At 39.9% G+C, this 23938-nt stretch overlaps 1 protein-coding gene across 1 annotated transcript in view; it reads right to left on the bottom strand.

Moving 5' to 3' along the window:
* LOC124605383 (BLOC-1-related complex subunit 5) overlaps nucleotides 1-23938 on the bottom strand; it is a 73017-nt gene that overhangs the window by 5077 nt on the left and 44002 nt on the right. The window contains exons 3-4 of the mRNA XM_047137023.1: nucleotides 11795-11997; nucleotides 5367-5555 (exon numbers count right to left, since the gene is read on the bottom strand). Of these exons, the coding sequence (XP_046992979.1) occupies nucleotides 5367-5555; nucleotides 11795-11997 (392 nt within the window). The remainder of the gene's footprint in view (nucleotides 1-5366; nucleotides 5556-11794; nucleotides 11998-23938) is intronic.

Below are 23938 nucleotides of genomic sequence, written 5' to 3'. Positions count from 1 at the left end.
TTCTGACCATCATCAGACTGCATCAACTGTACATCCATCACCTGGAAAGCACTTTCCCTGTACTACACCACCATATTTCAGCTAGTTTCATATTCTCATTGCACTTTTTCACAGCCGCAGAAAAAACCTTTAAAGTTTTGCAGTGTTCTCATGACTTGCATTATTTATGGCTTTTTTAGGAATTATTATTATTATCATACAAATCTCATTCTCAATACTCTTTTGGCCACAAGTGATCACCACATAAAGCTACCAGTGCAACGAAGGTAAAAGTAAACCTGCATTTTCAGTTTAGTTCACTAGAGTGTACTGTGTACTCAATCATGAATAGAACAACTTGCTCATAGTTCAGTCTGCCAACATGCCTTAAAATGTCATTTCAAGTTTAGACTTTGCTCTCATGGTGTCCATTATGAACAACAGTACAAAACACCTAGAATCACGGTGCATGAAGAAAGTAGGTAAGGAAACACTTCGGATAAAATGTGCATCAATGGCATTGGGTCCTCTTCACTAACAAGTGCAGGATTTGACTGACAGCAGGATTAGACTGACAACTGACGATCATCACAGAAGAGGGGGGAGACAACCTCGTACCAATGTATGTCTCAGGGGTGCAATCCCAGGGGTTCAGCAAGGAGGTGGATCAGTCATAATTTGGGCCTGTACTGTGGATGGGTGTCAGATGTCCCTCATATTGCTGAGAATAATGTGAGGGCTGTGTGGCACGGTGAGATGATTCTTTAATCTGTTGTCCACATCTACAGTAAACACTTCGGTGTGAGATTCTTCTTTCAAGACAAGCAGATCTTTCCCAACTCATGAGAACCTTCATACTACAATGCATTAGGTGGAGCAACACAATACAGTGTTTCCCAGCAGCAGAAACTGATTTCATGTATGTGCACTTTGAACAGACTATCTTTGTTTTGGTTACTGTTTTGTTTTTATTTCACAGTGAAGTCAGATTTTAGTTTCATAAGCTTTACTATTTCATTCCTTGAATCTAGCCCACAACTTTCCTGATATGCAGGTATTGCTAAATGTTTTAAGCAGTTTACTTTCAACTGTGTTCGTTTGCTCTCCTGAATACGTGTAATCAGCATCATGGTCAGCATGATTCTTATGAAACAGCAAGGTATGTTGATCATAATTTGTGGTTTTGAAAGAAAAACAGTTTTGCTCAACTTGAATGGTTTGAGCAATACATACAGAGTTGTCATCTTCTGCCTATAGCCTGAGAATAATGTGTCAAAAGGGTGACTATATTGTATAAATGGATCTAATGAATCCTTATGAGGTGCAGTGTTGTGCTTGTGCTGCTGTGGATGATTACACATATGAAAGCACAATGAGGGTTCGAGTTGTTGGGATTGATGTGTATAAAAAATGTAAATCTGCTAATGAAAAAACCTTCAGTGGTAAATGTAATGTCTAGCAACAACAGTTTTCTTCTTAGTAGCTTCTTTTGATGATCATAATTGTTACTATATGACATTTCAAATATTTCTGTTAACATAAATTTTTATATGAGGATACATCATAACTTACTGAATAGAAGAGGTGCTCAGCAGTAGATCAGCACGTAGAAAAACAGACACCATTCTCTAATGGTACCAGTTGGACTGGGGTGGGCGGAAATCTTGGATGAAGTGGGTGGTGGAAACATGGAAGAAGTTTGGAATGGTTAGAGAAAGGGAGAAATAGCAGAAGAAGGGCTTAACAAAGGTTGTGCAGGTGTATTATGCACTACAGGTGGAAGGGCGGTGGCGTGCCACCTACACAGGTGCAGGGTACGAGGCTACTAAGAGAAATGTTGAAAAAGAAGAAGGCGGGAAGATAGAAGATTCATGAGGAAGTGAAGATATCAGTCGTGAGGTAGGACGGAATTCAAAAATACCTGGGGGGAGTTTGAGAGTGGAGAAAAAGGGTAGAATGGAGTGGGAATAGATGAAGTGTAGGGAACAGGCATTACTGGAGCCTGACACCACAGGTACTGTAGGAACAAACAACATTTTGAAGGGAGTATTACCACCAGTTTAATTCAATATAAAGGTGATACTGGCATTAGGGTTGCATGGTGAGAGAGGGCTCAAAATTCTGTGAGCTGTGAAGTTGTTGAAGTAAACCACATAATGCTGAACAGCATGCACCACAACTGCCATGTGAATAATTGGTTAATGGTCACATCCATGTAGTGCAGTGGTTGCAGAAAAGTTGGCAGGCGATATGGGTGCATTCACAAGTAAGCCCTAGAGCACTGCAAGCCTATATCCAATCTGCTTGCTGTTCACACTCAATCTGCATAGTGTTCACGCTGCAGTGATGTGCGAGAGAGAGGGTGAACAAACTTCAGCCAGCTTGACCGACACTACCTTGCCTAATTTCAAAGCTATATTAGTGGCTTGCATGGCCACACGGATCCGCATGGGCCTTGAAGATGTGGAGTGCGCAGGTTCTGTGCTCCACCATAGTATTTTTGCTGCATTGTGACAAAACTAACCACCATGTTCTCCTAACCACTTGGGGTCACACACAAGTTCGGTCACACTCGATGATGCTGGTGCAATTGAAACCAAGTGAGACATGTGGATAGTGAAATGGGAAGTGAGTGCCACTCACTTGACTTAGCCACTCAGATGTGGTCCTCTAGTAAGCCCTAGGGAAGCCAGTAGCCAGCTGCCATAGAATGTTATGCCTCAATTTATGGATATGCACCTGTGTTGGATATGAGTCATGGGTATGGGTGTTAGAGGAATAGTAGTATACGGATGGAATAGGGTTTTATATTGGCTCAGCGGATAACCACAGCACGGGACGATCGAATGACTGTGGGTATAATATTACTCAATTATTATAGTAAAAGCCATAGTGGATAATGTGGTTCAGTTTTTCCAGTCCCAAGTGGTATTGTGTGGTGGCTAGTCAGTAGAACGCAAGGGAGTATTGTGTGTATCATATACCAATTTTGCTCCAACTACTTAACAGCATTCCATGTGGATGCAACAACAAACCATCTATTCATTTGGTCAATTGGCCACAGCCAAAGTAGATTACTGAGTTGTGGAGCATGATTCTCAGCATTTCAGCTTCAATCTTCATGTCACTTTTCTCCTCCACCCAAGTTCACAGGCATATTCCTTTCCTCATTCCTCTCTCTTACTCTGGATCCATCTTCTTCCCTCCTTTACAATTCCAAAAGGATTTCTTCTGGCAAAACTCCTAATCTGTTCCCTGCCTCTTAGTATAAACGGCAGGGACACCTCTGCCTATAGTGACAAATTCCACACCACCACGATCTCTTGTAATCTCTCTTCCCATCCTGCCTCCCCCTTTTCCATGTCTCCATTGCCCACCCTGGGTAAGGGTGCTGCTCCCTCATAGAGAGAGAGCGAGTGTGTGTGTGTGTGTGTGTGTGTGTGTGTGTGTGTGTGTGTGTGTGTTAGTTCTCTGAAAAAGGATTTAATCTGGAATTTCAGTTAGTCATTGTCTGTTACTCAAATCTATTCCTTGAGTAGTAATCATATACTTATTTACATTTTATACTGGACTTTCCATTGATTCATACTTACATTTATTTTCTTTATCATAGATAAGTATTTACTGTGTCCTTGTTTAATGGATAACATCAATTAGCTGTCCAGTCACAAAATCATGTCTTTCACAGAAGAGTCACATTTTACATCTACTTAAGTTTATTTGAGTTGTATAATTTTTGTTTGTTAAACATAATCTCATTTCTTCTGTGCCAATTTTACACTGCCTCAATTTCTATGGCTTCTATGACTGCTTGTAATCTGTTGCAGTTGTTGTGGCGTGTCCTAGGGCTACCATTTCCGCATGTCAAGTACTTCTTCCAGCACTCAACATTTCCCCATTTCCTCCAAGTAATCTAACATTAGGATTTTGCTTCTTACTTTCCTGCTCCTCATCATCATCAAATACATTTACTTCAACGTACTTGGATCAATACATTTTATCCAATATTTGGATTCCAACTTGATGTAATTTTAGAAGGTCCTTGAAATACATCTTCCATTACCGTTTTCAATGGATTCAATATTATTTTCAGACACAAATTTCTTAGATGCTGGAATATGTTAGTTGGTACATTCATACTTTAGATCCCTCAATATTCTCATTTCCAAAGATTCTTTGTGCTCATGTGTATTTTCCTGATAAAAGATGATTTTCCTCCTTTTGCTCTCCAAACCTCTTCTATAACTTTTTCCATCATTTTGGTGTAGAACACTTGCAAAGTATTTGCGAAGTATTAGATAAAAATAATCTACTTTACATCCCAGAAAAAATGGCCAAAACATTTCTGACAATTGAAATCAACTTCAGTGTTTTGGCATGGTCACAATCTCCCATCCATTGCTTTGATTGGCAATTCATTCCCACTGTGATCTCTTGTTAGTTTTGCAGTGAATGATGCAGATTTTACCACAAATGGCTCTGAGTACACTGGCTACTATTCAACATCCATAATACGTTCTGAGTTTCTACAAAAATGATATGACTAACTGTTTGAAAGAGCAGATATGAGTTTGGTTTGCAAAGATTTTTTTCTATGGGGGGTTGTTTTAGATTTATCTATCACAGAAAGTAGGTTTTTTTTTTTTAAATCGACACTTGTCAAGCTTCCTATTATTGCCAGCACAACATCCCAAGTCATTGTCAGTGCAATATCTGGACTTCCAATGACCATTCTTTTTATTCCAAGAGTTTCCCATTTGATACTGCTAAAAACTTATGGCATGATCCTCATAGTTATCTGATCAAGAAAATTTGATAAGTCAAAGGTTTTAAACAATTACACCAAGTAAAGACGTCAGTGGAGCAACTGGTCTAATATCCACTCAATGCACTCTTCTGCCCAAACAAATAGATCCAGAAGTGGTCTGGCAATTGGCAACGACATCATTATTTGGCAACTTTTCTGGATCTACACACCCTCCAGAGGGGAAAATTAAGAATTTGGGAAGGTTAGCTGGTGTTAAGATGACCATAAGCTTTTCTATCTAGACCATAAGCTTTGATGGCTATAAGCATAACAGCAATGTGTCACAAATGGAACATTGCTGGGAATGATGTAGGAATGTGACAAATCTAACACTATTTGGACTGGGAACCAGGCCTGATTCCTATGAGATAATGCTAGCATTTTGCCACAGTACTGTCTCACTCAGACATGATTTAGGAATGTGAAAAATCTAACTCAGTTTGGGTTGGGAACCAGGCTTGTTTCCTACCAGATAATCTAGTATTCTGCCACAGTTTTGTCTCACTCAGACAATTTTTACAATAGACATACGTGTTCAAACGAATACCTCTTCAAGAGCTGACAAAATTAACTGTCTTACCTCTCGCATGCGTAGATTTATTGCAGCCTGTTCTGAGGAGACAAGTTCACTACATAGTGTCAGATGATGCTGATAACGCTGACATAATGCTAATGGGCCAGAGGGATCCAGTCGCTCAAGTACCTCTGGATCTCTAGCTGCTGGTAAGTTGAGAGTACCTCGCATAATAGGTAAGAACATTGGTACCATCTGGAATTTTAAACACACAAATTCATAATAGCCAAAGTGAGATATCATAAATTAGTAGTAGTAGTTATCAAGCAATCTGTTTCAACCTGACAAGGTTTTACAAACTGAAATGATAAGTGCAGCTATATACAGCAATGTTCTGCTCTATGATATCAGACTGGGTTTTGTCATCTTCCTCACTTTGCAACAATATACAACATTTGTTTGAAGCTGCTGAGCAGAAATTATAAAAATATTAGGTTAATAAAACTAAAAGCAGTAACTTAAGTCATATTTCATGACTTCATATTGTTTCAACTCACCATCTAGTTTCCTATAGTGTGTCAGGTTTTGATAGTGCGTGGACTTAATAACAGGGTTTTAATAATAAATATACTTAGAAGGACAACAGCAAGAAGTTATTGTTACTGATAAGGTAATGTATTGATAAATTATTAAAAATAGTGCAAAATGAAATAAAACCCAATGAAAAAATTAAGTAATAAAAATCAAATAAGTAATCTGCTGGTGTAATTAGAGACCTCAAAGAACACACAGTTACTGACTAGCAAAATGGAGCCTACTATTGTTTTTTACAAACACCTACATCATCTGTCTAATCCTTATTATTTCTCATATGGGTTATAAACTGAGAATTACATCTATCATGAAATTTACATTAATAATTAATAGATATTTATTATTAACTGCTAATCTGTTTTTGTATCAACATTTAAGTGCCAAAGAAGGAAGGAAGGTAGACAGATTAGTGTTTAACACGTCGTTGACAACAAGGTCATTAAAGATGAAGCATAAGCTCAGCCTAAGGAAGAATGGGGAAGGAAATCGGCTGTGCTCTTTCAAACAAATCATTGCAGCATTTGCCTTAAGTGAATTTAGGGACCTCAGGGAACACCTAAATCAGGATGACTGGAGATGGATTTGAACCAAGACCTCCCAAATGTAAGTCCACTACCATAAACATCAATCTGGTCCCATGGTGGTTGTATATCAGTACCCATGGTCACAATGATGATGGTGCTGTTGATGACTAACAAAAGCTACACAGTCATAAACAACAGTGCTTTGAATGACTGAATCATAACAGCAACAGATTTTAATAGCAGCAGTAGTTAAATGGGTACACTGGGAAAGGGCTGGAAGAGAAGGGTGGCACTTGTAGCAAAAGATGACATATCTGTGCATGCACATATGCTACATTACATCACCATATGTCACTGAATGGGTTACTTTTACATTTTATTTCAGAGGCACTGACACTTCCATGGTCAGACACAATACCCCAGACTTGTGACTGACCTTAGTCCACCACACTGCACAAGGAAATATTTTAATTACAGATGCCTTTAGAGCTACGAACATGCTGCCACATACCTGTGTTGCAAGCTAATCTATCTATAGAATGGTCTGGACGATGTTAAGGTCTATACTATTGTTACTTCAGATATTTAACTGTTATATGTACTGAGCTTGCAAACTCTTCATAATTAGACTGACCTCTTTGTCATCACTGAATTCAATGTAAATGCTGTGAATGAGAACCATGTCCAGACAGAAAGTGGAGCAGTTTCCTAATGAGAATATATATCCCAAACCCTCTGCATACCATCCAGTTTCTAGTGTTTGAGCTGGATCTTATCTTAAATTCTAATTTTAGTTACCCTATCCACTCTTTCCACATCATCTGTTTTTAGCCAGTGTGAGGCATCCAGACATGTGACAGATCTTCTCTGTGCATGCTACAAGATTTATCTGTGCTTAACAGAGATGAATTGGCAACATACTGGCTGTGAAGCTCGTAATGACAATAAAGTTGGCATTGTGGTCACCCCTGATCGCTTGCAGTAGTGGTATGCAGGTATCACCTATTACGGCCAATTTGTATTTATGAATTACTCTACCTGTTTCGGATGCTGCCTGAATGACAGGAGGTTTAAGTTTAATCTTTTATATGAAGATGAGCTTCTAAATATTGATGGTTGTCTATACAGTTACTGTAATATCTCTTCATCTTATGGTTTGGTTTCGTTTGTAAGCATACTGTAGGATTGTTGCCTATTTCACACGCGCCTGTCGACTGTCACCCCTTTGGCGAGCGCAGAGCATAATTAGAGAGTCATGGCTTAGCTTCCATGTACCACACAGTGTCAATGCCACAGCTGCGGAACACAATTTACAGTATGTTGTCAGAGTAATTGAAATTCATGCCACAGAACCTGTGTATTTTATATCAGTTTGATGGTTCAGTATTGGTGATTTATTTGAGAATGATAATTCCGAAATAGCTATATTGGGAGACAATCAACCCTGTGGGTCAGTAATGGGATAAGTAATGTATACTGAACAATTATCCAGAACATTAAAAGTGAGAGAGAAACACATAATCAGTTTGACCAAATATTACAAGTATTGATACTTTTTGTCTGGATATCATACTGCTAAGTCATCAAACAGCCGCGTCACAATTGGACATGCGTATGCTCTTGAGAATAACTTATTACGCCACTAGAACTGACTAATGCTTGGACCTCATGTGGTTGTGCTTCAGGCATTTGTACCAAGTGATTAATTCTTTTACAATAGACATTCCAGTCGGCTACATGGCTGAAGTGCCAGTAAATGATTAGTTAACATATAAGTTGTGAAAAGTGCAGCCCACAATTAAAAGTGTTTGATTATCAGAACATATTTGGATCTTGTTAGATAAACTTGGATTTCATTTGTGTCAGTGTCTCCCCAACTTGCTAAATGACAAACATTACAGGATTATGATTTTAGCTGGCAGTGGGAGAAGCAAGACAACAGTTGCAGGAAAACCAGGCACTTGGGGTTTTGACATACAGTCATAAAATATCTAACCCTCATCCCTGCTTTTACATAACACTGTGCTGTATACAAAGTGAGAAGGTCTAGTTAAATCAGTTATGAAATAGTTGTATTACAAACGAGCATCTTACAGGTTTCCTTTCAACAGCACATTTAAGGCTTTATGACAGCAAATCATTGGACTTTATTGAGAGGCTCCTTTGCTTGATTCTCAACTTTGGCCATGGAGTTCTCTGATGCTACCACTAGATCATCTGCATATCCATCAACTCCATAGGTTTGCTCCTCAACCGAAATATACAAAAAGGAGAAAAGTTCAATTCAGGTATCCCAGGATAAAGCCATATAGGTCAACCATTGTAATCACTTGGTAATACAGTTTACCAATTTACAATTGCCCATAATCAATTCAGCCAACATTCCCTCCCTCTACTACACCCTCTCCACAACTTTAGTCATAGAGGTTGTATCAGAGTACATCAGTTATCAGAAACTTCACAATCATCAGATCACAAAAATTATCAAAGATACCCAATATCAATCGTGTGTTTACCATGTGAGGTGATATCTACAGAGGGATCCAGAAAATTGAAGACATTTTTCACAGTTAATACCTTTGGAACAAAATGTCGTATCATTGCAATTTTGTGCGGGAGCACAGTCCATTGTTTTCTCAACAGATCTTGGTGAACATTTTACAACAGATGAGAGTGCAGCAATGAGTGAAGGAAGATCATCGTTTGAGCTACGCAAGGCCATATTGAAGCAGTACTGGAAATACGAAAACATGATGGAGGTACAATGGCAATGATGTAATGTGTATGGAACTCAGCCACCAACGCGTACAACAATTTATTGCATTCACTATAAATTTGGAGCTGACAGTATAGCTCAGAATGAGCATACAGAAAGATCTGGTCAACCAAAAATATCAACAAGTGCAGCTACCAGCACTGCTGTGTTGCAGCATTTTGCTATGGCACCTCAAAACTCTGTGAAGCAGCATGCATGTGAAAGCAGCGTAAGCTGATCAAGTGTACAACGAATTCTGAAGACTACAACGTGGAAAGTGTACATTCAAGATTGCTGCATGCTACAAACGAGGATGACCCGTATTGAAGGATGGATTACTGTGAGTGGTTTGAAGGCATGGTTATCTTGTCTGATGAGGCACAATTCAAACTGAACGGTACTGTAAATGCCATAACTGCATGTACTGGACTCCTGAAACCCTCATGTACACGCAGACAAACATTTTAATCTACCAGGTGCTTATTTGTGGTGTGACCTGTCATCATGCGGTTTGATTGGCCCATTCTTCTTTGAAGGTATCATAACTGGTAAGGTGTATCTTCAAATGCAGCAAACATCAATTTTACCTGCTATCCAAAAGGTGTTTGTAAATGAAAGATTTTACCTACAACAAGATGGCGTTCTGCCTGACTACCACAGAGACGTCAGAGCATACTTTGACGAAAATCTAACTTGACAATGGGTAGGTCAAACAGGAGGTGCTAAGTAGCCACCACAGTCTCCACACCTTACACCTTTTGATTTCTACCTATGGAAAACATTGAAAACTGAAGTTTACTAACAGAAGCCAGCTACACTGAATGAGCTACGAAAAACCATTGAAGCATCCTGTGTATCTATCATGCCAGCAACACCGACAGCCGCAGTTCTGTCAACAGTTCAGTGGCATTGATGTTCTTTGACTGCCGATGTGGGTCACTTTAAACACACAAAATAATCTCTATGCTGCACAAGAACTGTAATAATATGTAATTTTGTTCCATTAACATTGACTATCAAAGAGTGTCTACATTTTTATGAACCCCTCTGTATTTTAAGCACATGATTTATCATGTCATCCAAAGAAAGTCCCTCCCTGAAACAAAACTGGTACTATCTGAGGTGTCAGTAACTTGTACATCTGTCAGCAGTTGCATAGAAACTTGTCTTGCACCTTAGTGGGCACAATGATTAAGCAAACTGGCCAGTATGTATATGGGTACATGAGATCTCTTTCATTCAATTTCTTAACTGCAAACCCGTCAGAAGTTTTAATATTGTCTAAATCCTTCTTAGCCTAAGTGATCTGTGGAATGATTTTTCAGTGAATGCTCTCTGGTGGTCCCAGGAACTTCCTAGACTTAAGTTTTGCTAGTACTAAGCAACCTTCACATGCATGTCGGGGGATGTGGCACCATCTAAGGCATAATTTGCTTCAAAGTCTGCTGTTTGAACCTGGTGATCTTCAGCAATTCAGTCTTCACCTGGGAGGAGTTTATTCAGCAAAAGTTCGGCTGTCCACGTCAAAGTCACCTGATATAGTATTCAGCAAGTGGCTCAAACAATAGTCACCAAATGACCAAACAACTGTTTTGGGACTTAATACACTTCGAATGGTTTCCAGTTCTGCTTCTGCCTTCCCCTTAACTGCATTTATGTATTTATTCCCTCTGTGGAAGATATTTCCAGGTACTTTATAGCTGTAATTGATTACAGCAATTGCTTCATGACAGTTTAACAATCTAGTATCAAATAATGGATAATCGAGGGTGGATATTGGCCAGAAAAGAAGGGCAGCATCCATACTCACATGGTCGTTTGACCTATGGGAGAGTAGCACAGAGGTGTTGAAAATGGATTGAACTGACAGATGCAAACTATTCCATCCAATCAAAACCTACTTGCAAAACTTCTAGAACCAATAGGAAGGGATGACTCTTAAGAATATACTCCCCTACATATAGTTCCCATAGGGATTGCAAAGACAAGATTACACCAATTACATCATGCACAGAGGCATTTAAGAATAATTCTTCCAGCACTCAATATGTGAATGAAATGGGGAAAAGCCCTAATAACTGGTGCAATGGGCTGTATGCTCTACCATGCACTTCACAGTTAATGACAAAATTGTTTTTAGTAGTTTATGGGCTATGAAATCTATTTGCGTGTTACACTTGAGGTTGTCCTGGATTATGATTTTCAAGAATTTTGCCCAGCTTTCTTTTATACTGTGTTGTTTTCTATGGATAATTTCATGTTTAGAGGAGTATATGATGCAATGAATGTTTGTGGCATGTGCTAGATCAGTAATTGAACCCAGATCTACCTTTTACAAGAAGCTTGCTACTAATTGTGATACCTGAGCTCACCTCATTTAACAACTCTTAGCATGAACTCACTCACCCTCCAAGCAGCAGGTAGAAGCTTTTAGTCCAGCTGTGAGGCAAGCTCAGAGATCATTTCATGCAAAAGGCTGGATATGAGACCCAGTTTGTCCCACAGTTTCAGGTCATCTCACGTGGTTACTGCAGCATATATTCCTCTAAAGTGTAAGAATGTGTAATGCTGTTGAGACCTGGTCCAGTATATGAATACTTTCTTGAAGAGAATTTACTGACCTGTAACCTAATGAGATCAGGATCTTTGTCAGTTGAATCACTGTTTGTTGCTGACTTCACCACAACTATGCTGTTAGTTACTGTTTTGTTTATTGCTGATAATTGCCTCTTTGGCACAAAAGGCTTCCTGGTCACAGGATTTCCTAAAGACTTGCCACGCTTCAGGTTGCTACTCCCATGCTTCTGCTGCAATTTAGGAGAATCTGCAACCAAACAGTACAATCCCTTTACAAATTTTGAAAATGTGACCTTTTTTGATTAGGATACAAATGCCTTTCCTTATGGCTCCGAATTCCAATAAAACACCCTTTTCCAAACTTAAGCCCCTTCTCCTCCCGCTCCCCCCCCCCCCCTGTCTCTCTCTCAAACACACACACACACACACACACACACACACACACACACACACACACACATATACATACACACAGAGGGGGGGGAGCGGGACAAACATTAAGTTAATTCTTTTCAATCAACATCTCTTTTTTAACATATGGCAGACTGATATTCTGTCAGCCTCTTGGGGTTTACAGACAGGTTGCAAACTCATATGGGAAAGGATGTTGAAAAGAAGCTGCTACCCAATATCAGAACATGAAGAGAGTTGAGATTTTTACATTGGAAGTGTGTACCTTTAGACACTGCCTTAGAGCCATAATAACATCAAGCAATGCACTTGAAGTCTGCAGCTCGCGGTCTTGCACTAGCATTCTCGCTTCCCGTGCATGGGGTCCCAGGTTCGATTCCCGGCGGGGTCAGGGATTTTCCCTGCCTCGAGATGACTGGGTGTTGTTGTATTGTCTTCATCATCATCATTCATCCCCATTACGCTCGGAGGAAGCCAGTGGCAAACCACCTCCGCTAGGACCTTGCCTAGTCGGCAGTGCGAGTCTCCCGTATCGTTCCCTACGCTCATCGGAGTATGGAACATCATCATCATCATACACTTAAAAATTTACAGTCAGTGGAACTACATTGATAATTTCACATTTTATTACAGCTTGGGGAGAGCTTGTTTCTGGTACAATCTCATGCAGGACAAATTACTTGTTACTACCACAGGAATAAAAGAAAATGTTTAATAAATTACCGAAGTTACATCACTGACGAGATGTAAAAGAGAAGTAAGGCCATTGCTTAGGCATACTAGACCAACATCCTGCTCCCCCATAAACATAAGGTAACATAAAAATGATGCAAGAAAAGGGGTCACAGAGAACTTACTTTAAAATATTATGTTATGATATGATCTGTGTTTCTCAAGTGTCCGTACAAGTGAGTGAGTCACTGGGGGTACGAATTTTGGCTGAAACATGTACATCAGGTTGCTTAAAGTTGGATGTTAACTGTAAATTGATTTAGAAACTTACTCTTGAGTTTCTCCCCCACCCTCCTGGGTTGCCCCACCAGGAGTTGAAGTTGTTATGCTCTCCATGGAGACAGGCTCGTGAATGAGAAAAATTAGAAAATAGTCTCCAAAGTTATGGGATAAGGGAGTGCATTAACTGTGGTCATATGAGACACACATGATCACTCTAAAATTTTACGAATGAGGGTTCCTTACTATTTCAGGAAAACAAATTTTATTAACTGAATAAATTATTTATATATTTCTATAGGATAATCTTTGTGTAATGTAAGCACTATCCTGGAACCCAGTACCAGTTGCAGTTGCCTACTTAAGGGCTTCAAAATATTGACTTTCAACATTTTGCATGATTATTGACCAAATTTAAAAGTTTAAAATGCTATCATAATCTACTAATTAAGAGGCATAATTTTACATTAGAAGTTTTAGAAGTTTACCACAAAGGAAAAGTATTACAATTAGAAACTGTTAGTGATTTACAACAAACTCTACACATAACTTAAAACCTTTACAAAACTTTTTCTTACTGACACAACACTCCCCCCCCCCCCCCCCCAAACCCACACACAAAATTATGAAAGGAAAAAAGTTTATTTCTTACTACTTTTCACTGTTCATGGAGTAAAACTTCAGCATCAGACATGATGTTTTAATTTATTACTTCTTTATTACTGACTCTACCCACAACAGATGTTCCCAAAGCTGTTTCAACTACACTGCAGAAATTTTGTTGGGAGGTCCTTACACATCCTCCGTATAGACCCAATCTCTCCCCATGAGATTTCCGTATTTTTGGAGCCCTGAAGAAAGACATCCATAGTGTCAATTTGCTTCAGACAAAGAAGTGCACACTTGGGTACAATCATGGTTCTGTAAGCATCCATAAACATTTTTCCATGAAAGCATTGACCACCTTGTTTCAAAGTGGAATAAACGTATTAACAATTACGGTGATTACTTTTTTCCATCTGTCTTGTATTTATTTGATTGCCCCTTATAGATAGTTTGAAAAAGCCATACTTGTGCCATCAGCTGTGCAATTATATGTCGTGTGATGGCGCAAAGATGCCTTCCCCCCCCCCCCCCCCCGCCCCCCCCCCCCCCCAAATTATCTTACAGTTGAAGACAGTCCCCTACAAAAAGCTCCTTTTAGATGAACTAACTCATGAGGTGGGTTTGCAAGTATAATTTATTACACTATGCCAGATAAGCTGTCCGGCCATCGATACTTAGTGGTACTCCTGCAAAGATGGGGTGTGTTGCTAGTATTATTTTAATGAGTCAGTTTACTTTAGATTTGAAATAGGAACTTTCTTATCTTGTGACTAGTAATGTTATGGGTAGACAGTAGTATATGAATAAAAACCTATCTTTCTGTTTATACCTGGTACTATTTACACATCAAGGGAAGAACACAACCCTAAAAAAATAAAACTGAATAAAAATCATTTCAAAATACAGAGACACATCTGTTCTGCTATACTTCCAGCTCATTTACCTGTAAAACTCTGTACTTGTATACAATTGGTGTTAGAAGACTAATGAAACTAAGGACTACAGAAGTACAAGCCACTGATGAAACAATACCAAATAACACACAATATTACGAGCATCAAATCCACAAAACTCATAAACGGTGTATTATTTGGCAAGGAGATAACCATTTACCTGAAACAACCTATGTTAACACATGGAATACTTACAGTCACACATCCCAAAAAAGAAGTTGCCATGTTTTATGTTCTCATTATAAGGAAATGAATTTTGGTTGCTGCTTGACAATATTACAGACAATAATAATGGCGCACACTTAATTTGCTAAGCACAGCTCTCAGGTGATATACCTTGATCAAAATAACAAAGTGATTGATAGTTGAGCACAAAAGGGCAAAGTTGTCAGTTCTCATTTCTATGTGCAGGCAATATGGCTGTGGCAGCAACAACTGCATTTCCATTCCAGATACATTCACACCCTGCTCTTTTATATTCAATATTAGGGTTGTTTAGCAGGGTTATAATGGTCTTACCACTTTTATTCACACTTTTGCAACTAGTTTAGGACTTTCTATTGCATGAAATAGCACACCACACAGAGAAACAATGAAAATGATTTGCAGGTACTTAACTATGTTACCAGCTGTCTGCAGCAACTGGTAAATAGGATAGCTGAATAGTACAACAACTATGACCAGAACAGATGGCATGACCAATCTCATTCTCTTACTGGTTATTACTATGATACCTGTCAGTCACTTAGTTATTCCAATCTAGGTATAATTCAACTGTCGGCAACATCCTTTGTAAAAGAATCACTGTGAGTATGAAGGCTCAAGACAGATGGGATACTTAAAATATTTTATGTTGAAAAAGAATTTGTAGTGGACAAAGTGCGTTGGTGTTCGTACCGAGGTGATCGTTCTTTGTCCAGATGTTATGGACAAGTGCAGTTTGTTATTGAACACAAAACTTTGGATTCAGTGTGGACCCACTGCATCATTCACAGAGAAGCTCTCACATCAAAATATTTCAGTTCTCCACTGGTACATCCTAGTAAATATAGCAAACTACGTGAAACTCGACCAGTAAAGCTATGTTTTAAAACAGGGAATTGTGTGAGGTTTTAGGAGTTGAATATACACTTTGTTATACTACTGCTCTCTTTGGCCATCTTCTGTCTTGTACATTCCAATTACAGCAGAAATGTAAACATTTTTCTCGAAAACAAACACTTGGTTGACAAATATTTTGATGAAACAGATGTTTTGACTAAATTGGCAAATTTATGTGATATCTAGGAGTCACAGTCGCCCAGGAGGAAGAAGTAGTAGCAGCAGAAGCAGCAGCGCAGTTGTTGGTGTTTGTACAGAGTGTTTAGTTTAACGTTTTCTCACTTGAGCTTCTGTCAAGAAATGAATAATATCCAACTGTTTGCCTATGTTGGTTAATGTCTGAATACATTTTCTAGGTACTTTTAACAGGAAATTGCTGAAGCATTTATAACCAAGTCTCTGAATTTGCCGCCCTCCAGGAGAGCTGCCACACTCAAATAATACTCAGTACAGAAGACCTGGATAAAACCCAAAGTAGAAAGCCCCAAGATATATAATGAGGCATAGAAAGCATATTGAAAAGACAGGTTAGACGCCACTGGTGGGGGAGTGTTCACTGTAATTGACAAACACTGTGTCTATGGAGGTCGAAATTGAGTTTGGTTGTGAAGTTATCCGAACAGGAGTAAATTGCCTGATGACCTTGAGTTAGTCAATGGATCTTATTTACAGGCCATCTGATTCCACCATAAAAGTTGTAGAATCATTCAAAGAAAGTCTACACTCAGTAACATGGAACTACTCCAGTCATGTTAAATTAGCTGGAGGCAACCTTAACATACCGAGTACAGATTGGGACGTTTATGGATTCATTGCAGGTGGTATGTAAAAACACTCTCACGAACTAGTTCTGAACATATTTCCTAAAACTGTTTTGAGCAGCTAGTTCAACAACCTACATGCAAAAGAAATATTTTACACCTCATAGCTATAAACAGGTCTGATCTTATCAACAGAGTCAGTAGAGAGACAAGAATTAGTGATTATGTCATCGTAGTGATGATGGTTACTAAAGTCAACAAATCTATTAAGATGGCTAGTAGAGGTTCCATGCTGGACAGAGCAGATAAGCAGTTGTTACCATACTGAATGAATAGATATCATTTAGTTCCAACATGTTAGAGGAATTATGGGCTAAGTTTGAACTAATTGTAAATCGCACTCTGCAAAAGTATGTGTGAAGTGAAATGAAAACATCGTATGGCATTGATGGCCTGGAGTCCCAAGAAGGGTAAGTTCAGCTGCCGAGTTGCAAATCTCTTTCTAATGTTAATGCACTGGGTGACTTGCATGATCATGATAATGAAATGATGATAAGGATAACACAATACCCAGTCCCTGAAAGGAGAAAATCTCCATCCCGGCCGTGAATTGAACCCAGGTACGGTCATGGGAGTCGATGCACTAACCACTCAGCAAAGGGGGCGGACAAGTGCCAAGTAAATGGATTAAGGATGAAAAAGATCCACCATGGTTTAATACTCAGAAAATGTTGAGGAAACAGAGATTATTGTACTCTGGGATCAAAACAGAATGCAGAAATATCAACAGGCAAAAGTTAGTAGAAATTCATGCATCTATAAAAAGATCAATGCCCAAAGCATTCAATGACTTCCACCATCATACTATAGTAGCAAAAGATCTTGCCAAGAACCAGAGAAAAGTCCAGTCCTACATAAAACCGGTAATCAGGTTGAAGGCTACTATTCAGGCACTTCCTGACAAGTCAATGTGTTAATAGAAGACAGCAAAAGGAAAATTGAGGTTCTAGCTTAACCATTGCACATACTTCCATATGGAGGGCATACAAACAGGCATCCTTGGCACTGATAAGCAACTGAAAGAATTGAAAAAATAAGTTGCCAAGTCCAAATGGAATCTCTATTCCAGTTCAACATTAGCTTCTTATTTAGCCTGTATTTCTCATAAATCTCTCACCCAGTGAAAAGTTCCACACATGTGAAAAAAAAAAAAAACAAACACAAGTGATTCCTGTACATAAGAAGGGTAAAGGAAAGGACACACAAAACGACAGACCAATGTCTTTAACATTAGTTTGCAAAGAATTCTTGAGCATATTATAAGTCTGAATACAAGAAATCTCCTTGAAATAGAAAAGCTTCTCTCCATACATCATCAAAGTTTCAGAAAGTATTACTTGTGTACAACTTACCTTGCCTTTTTTTCTTACGATAGCCTGTGAACCATGGCTGAAGGAAATATGCAGATTCTATATTCCAAGACAAGGGTATTGTCAGAAATGCCCCACAGAGGTATAGCAGGATCACGGTAGTTCTCTGTATACGTTAATTATCTGACAGATAGGGTGAGCAGCAATCTGTGAATGTTTGCTAATGATGCTGTAGCGTACAGGAAATTATCATCATTGAGTGACTGTAGGAGGATACAGACTCAAACAATGGAAAGTCCAGGATGGGATAGCAACAATATTATGAAAAGGATAGATTGCTACTCACTTTTGGAAATGTCCCCCTTCATAAACAGAATATTTCTGAAGAAGGACTTTTGTGTCCAAAAACTTAAATGTTTATCAGTCTTTTTAATGTGCTGGAAATATTTCCACTGAAGGACCTTTTTGTCTGAAAGCTTAACTGTTTATTAATCTTTTCACTGTGCCTGTCTGCAGCTTGATGCCTTCTTTATATGGTGAGCAGCAATCTACACTTAATAGTACTGTTGTAGATGGATACAGGATGGCTTACACAGAATTTCTATTTGGTGCGATGAAAGGTATATAACTAGAAAAAACGATCATGTAATGTTCAAATACAATATTAATGGTATGCTGCTTGAGTCACATCGATTAAATATCCACATGTAGCATTATAATGTGATATGGAATGGAATGAGCACATAAGGTCAGAAGCAGGGAATGTGAATGGTCCACTTCGATTAAGTGCGAGAATTCTAGAAAACTGTACCTCATCCACAAAGGAGATTGCATACAGAACACGAGTGGAGTACTGCTGGAGTGTTGTTATCCCCACCAGTTCAGATTAAAGAAAGACATCAAAGCAATTCAGAGGCAGGGTGTTACATTTCCTCTGAAAGGTTAATTCAACATGCGAGTATTACAGTAATGCAGAAATGCTCCATGAACTCAAATGGTAATCCCTGGAGGGAAGGCTACGTTCTCTTGACAAAGCACTTGAGAAAATTTAGAAAACTGGAGTTTGCAGCTGACTGCAGAACAATTCTACTGTGACCAATGTACATTTCATGTAATGGCCATGAAGACAAGGCAAAAGAAATTAGGGCTCATACACAAACATGAGAAGAGTTTTTAGTCCCTCGTTTCATTTGCGAGTGGAACAGAATAGGGAATGACTAGTTTTGGTACAAGGTTTCCTCCACCCCACACCACATAGTGGCTTGCAGAGTAGGTATGTAAATGTAAGATATCTTTGAAAAGTTAGATACACTGAATCTCTCCCTTCAATGATGCACCAAATACATTTTAAATTAAATTAAAAAAACCTCAGTTTTCAAAAAAAGATTAAAACTGTGGCAAAGAAAAAGTAATGAAGATTGAATTGATGGGTTTTTCTTCTTTGTTGCAGCAATCTGCAAACACCAATGAATTTGACTTGCCTTGCAATATAAATTCTGTTTTTGAAAATCACCTGTCATTTTCATTAATTTTTCTTCGCCACAACTTTAATCTTTGTCTGAAAACTGTATTTTCTCGTTTAGTTTTAAAATGCGCTTGGTGCACCCTTGAAAGGAGAGACCCAACATATCTGACTTATCAAAAATATCTACACTTACATAAATATTCTGCAAGCCACCACACAGTGCGTGGCAGAGGGGACCTTGTACCACTACTAGTCACTACCTTTCATGTTACATTTTCAAATGGAGTGAGGGAAAAACAACTGTTTGTATATGAGCCCTAATTTCTTTTGCCTTACCTTTGCAGTCATTATGCAAAATGTACATTGGCAGAAGCAGAATTGTTCTGCAGTCAGCTGCAAATGCCATTTCTTTAAATTTTCTCAATAGTATTTTGCTTACAGAAAACCATCTTCCATTAAATGGTTACAAAAAGAATTTTGAGAAGAAAATATCAAGCAGAAGTAAAGCTGTGAGGATGAGTTGTGAATCGTGCTTGGGGAGCTCAGTCGGTATAACACTTACCTGTGAAAGGCAAAGGTCCCAAATTCAAGTCTCGGTCCGGCATTCAGTTTTAATCTACCAGGAAGTGTCATATCAGTGCACACTCTGTTGCAGACTGAAAATTTCATTCTGAAATATCAATAAATCTGCATGGATTTATGACCTACCAAATGCCAAGGTTCCAAAGAATTTACTTCCTTAGAAGAAGAAAATCTGACTGAATAGTCTCATAACAGTACACTGAAGACAAAATTTGACAGCACAAGGGTCTTCACAGTTTTTAATCATTACAAGATAAATATCCACTGCCCAGTAGTAAAGCTCAATGAACATTAATTCCATCTGCAATTTCCTGTCTGTGCAAAGCTCAGTTTTCAGCAGTCACTGTAATAAAGAATAAATAATGTCCAAATTAATATGGAACAGGAAATGAGAATAGCTCTATCTGGTTTGATTCAAAGATTTAACACAGGATGTTCTATGGAGCAAGTCTGACTCACTGAGAAGAGTTGCCATCTTCCTCTCCGCTTCATTCATACAACTGACATCTGTCTGTCTGTCTGTCTGTATGCAACATCATTCAAAACATTGAAAATCTCCTTATTGTAGTCCACATGCGGGACTGGGACTGTAGTGTTGTTCTTGTTGGCTGGCAGAACTACAGTTTCTTTGTCGTCCCACAGATATCCCAATGTTACTCTTTCACCCTTGGATACATAAGATCTTAGCATTGGTGCCTCGGTAAGTGCTCTCTACAGATTCCACTGCAAATGTCTTCTGCTGCTTCCTGCTCCATGGGGCAGATGTAATTCACTACTAGTGGCATTTTAGAGTGGGAATGAAATTTAGCTCTTTAGTAAGGAACTTCACTGCATCCTCGGCAAGCTGCAATGAACATCAGCAACATACTGACTTAAAACAACCAAGCAAAACAGCTTTCACCAAACACAGCCTTGAATATAACCATGAAATGAAATTCAATGAGAGCAGTAGCATGGTGCAAACGCCAAGTTTCTGTGACAGCATAATTAAGGAGTCTATCAGAATAGAGATGTTTTTTTGTTGGTTACTTTGCTTTAGGGCACAAAAAACAATTGGGGTCATACGCGCCCAAGTCAAAACTATAGAACATGAAGACTTACTTTGTGTTCTGCCTTATGGCAGGTCTTGTCATGGGGGAAGCCTCGTCACACAGGTCCACTGCATGAGCCTCTAGGGAAGTGATTCCAGTGGTGGTTTCCCATCGCCTTCCACTGATGATGATGAAATGATAATGAGGGTAACACAACACCCAGTCCCCGAGCGGAGAAAGTCTCCGACCCAGCTGGGAATCAAACCCGGGCCCCTTGGCATGACAGACCGCCGCGCTGACCGCTCAGATATTGGGGCGGACAACACAAAGACAGAGAGGAGTTAGAAAACGGCTAAACGTCAGACCCAATTGACATAATAGAAGACAGCTAAAAACAGGCACATGGAAAAAGGGCTAAAAAAGACACCATATAGAAACAGAGCTCAAAAACTAAAAATTAAAGAGCCTTTGCCATACTGCTTTACTGGATAAAAAGTATCACATGGTCAACAGCCCTCACGTCATTTGCTAAAACGGCCCATACCTCAGACGCCAAACCCAAGCGGGAACGTAAATGGTTAAAAAAATCAGCATTCCATCTGGAAGTGGCAGACAGTTAAAACCCGGGCATAATGTGTACAAAGTAGTGGGGTAGCACCACTTATCGAACGACAATGGCTAAAAAGGCAGTGCCCAATACGCAGCCTAGTTAAAATGATCTCCCGGCAGGAGGCTGAGAGGCTTGATGAGCCAGAGCTTATCCCCGTGAAGGGAGGACCATTGGCGATACCAAAGTGACACCACCTCCTGACAAACAGGGAATATAGGAACACACGGGCCGAAGTAAGAGGACTGCAGCCTTGGCAGCTGTGCATCAGCAGCCTCATTTCCTGGCAACCAACATGACCAGGACTACTTACTTAACTTTACGCGATCAGGCCCAATGGACCACGCGCTGCTTTGAGATTGCCTTCACTTCAGCCTGTCTTTGGCTCCTTTCTGCCAGCCTTCCAGCAGTCCCACTCTCTGAAGGTCTTTGAATACACAGTCACTCCATCAAGTTCTAGGTCTTCCTATGAGCCTTCTGCCAGTTGGCTTGGTGTTGAGTATAGTTTTCAGCCATCGGTTGTCCTGCATTCGAGCACTGGAGTCGTCATGTCTTCATTATAGCCACGATGTTCGGCTCTTTGTACATATCACACAACTTTTGTATTGTGACGAATCTTCCATTTTTCACTCTCATTATCGTAAACTGGTCTATAAATCTTCCGAAGGACTTTCCTTTCAAATATCATCAGTCTGTTCAGATCTTGCTTGGTTGTACTCCAGGTGGCATATCCATATAGTACTACTGGCTGTAGAAGTGTTTAGTAGACGTTTATTTTGAAATGTCTTGACAAACTTCTGGTTTTGAGGCCATGGTAACAGCAATGACCTGCCTGTAGTCTTGCCTGCATTTCCTTTTAACTGGATGGTTCATCTCTGAACACTTGAACTCCCTGACTTGATGATAAGAACCTCCAGTTGTCTGTAAGGGTGGAAGTGGTTCTTGAGTTTCATTATGTCTACGGTGTAGAACCATGTATTCCGTCTTGTCACAATTGATTTTAAGTCCAATTTTCCTCGCTGTTGTTTCCAGAAACCCACTGAAACACCGAGCGAGGTGGCGCAGTGGTTAGCACACTGGACTCGCATTCGGAAGGATGACGGTTCAATCCCGCGTCCGGCCATCCTGATTTAGGTTTTCCGTGATTTCCCTAAATCGCTCCAGGCAAATGCCGGGATGGTTCCTTTGAAAGGGCACGGCCGACTTCCTTCCCCATCCTTCCCTAATCCTATGAGTCCGATAACCTCGCTGTTTGGTCTCTTTCCCCCAAACAACCAACCAACCAACCCACTGAAACATCACACTGGCTCCACCACAAGTGAGTAAGTGACAGTTTTCCTGAACCCGTTTCACTAAGGGATGGGCAGTGTACAGTGCACATAGACTTTGAAGGGCACTGAGTGAGTCTGAGCAGAGTACACAATTGAAACGGCTGTGTCACCAGATGTAGTCCTTGACCTGATATAGGGCAAAGAGATCGGCTGTAAATACTGAGCAGTGTGTCGGAAGCCAAGACACGGGTGCCAATGACAAAGGCACACCTGACCCCACAGTCAGTCTGAGAGCCAACAGTGTATACAAATGTACTTTCATGAAGTTCAATGCGAAGGTTGTGAAAAGGAATCATCGAAGCAGGAGGCATAGGATGTGTGGCCACGCATGGCAGACAAACAGCATGCATAGCTGCTGAGGAGAAAGTCATGGCGGTAGGACAGTGGAAGTTCAGCAGCTTCAGCATACAGACTCTCAACCAGGCTGGTGTAAAAGGCGCCTGTGGCGAAACAGATTCCCCATGATGGTGAATAGTGTTGAGGTGGCATAAGAGGGATGGACGTGCAGACGCATAAACAAAGCACCCTCAGGAGAGTTTCGAACGGACAAGGGACCAGTACAAATGGAGGAGGGTGGGTCGATCGGCACCCCCAGGAAGTACCATTGAGTACAAGTAGGACATTGAGGAATGGCGTACAGTGGGCTGCCAGGTAAGACACATGGAAGGACCAAGGGAGTTTCCTATTGAGCATGAGCCCCAGGAATTTCATAATTTCAACTAACGGAAGAGCAACAGGCCCAAGATGTAAAGATGGTGGGAGAAACCAACTGAGTCGCCAGAAATCCATATAGAGAGTTTACTAAGTGGAAAAGCAAAAGCTATTGTCAATGCTCCACGAGTAAAGACGATCAAGATATTGCTGAAGATGCCGCTCAGTGAGACAGGTCTGTGGAGAACTGCAATAGATGGCAAAATCATCAACAAAAAAGTGAACCGGAGATGCCCAGTGGGAGACAGGCCATTAAAGGGTTAATGGCGACAGCAAAGAGGATGGCGCTCAGGACGGAACTCTGAGGC

The sequence above is a fragment of the Schistocerca americana genome, chromosome 3, assembly GCF_021461395.2.
Source record: "Schistocerca americana isolate TAMUIC-IGC-003095 chromosome 3, iqSchAmer2.1, whole genome shotgun sequence".
NCBI classification, from domain to species: domain Eukaryota; kingdom Metazoa; phylum Arthropoda; class Insecta; order Orthoptera; family Acrididae; genus Schistocerca; species Schistocerca americana.
Note: the sequence above shows the minus strand (reverse complement) of the source record. Positions and strands in the feature narration are given on the sequence as shown.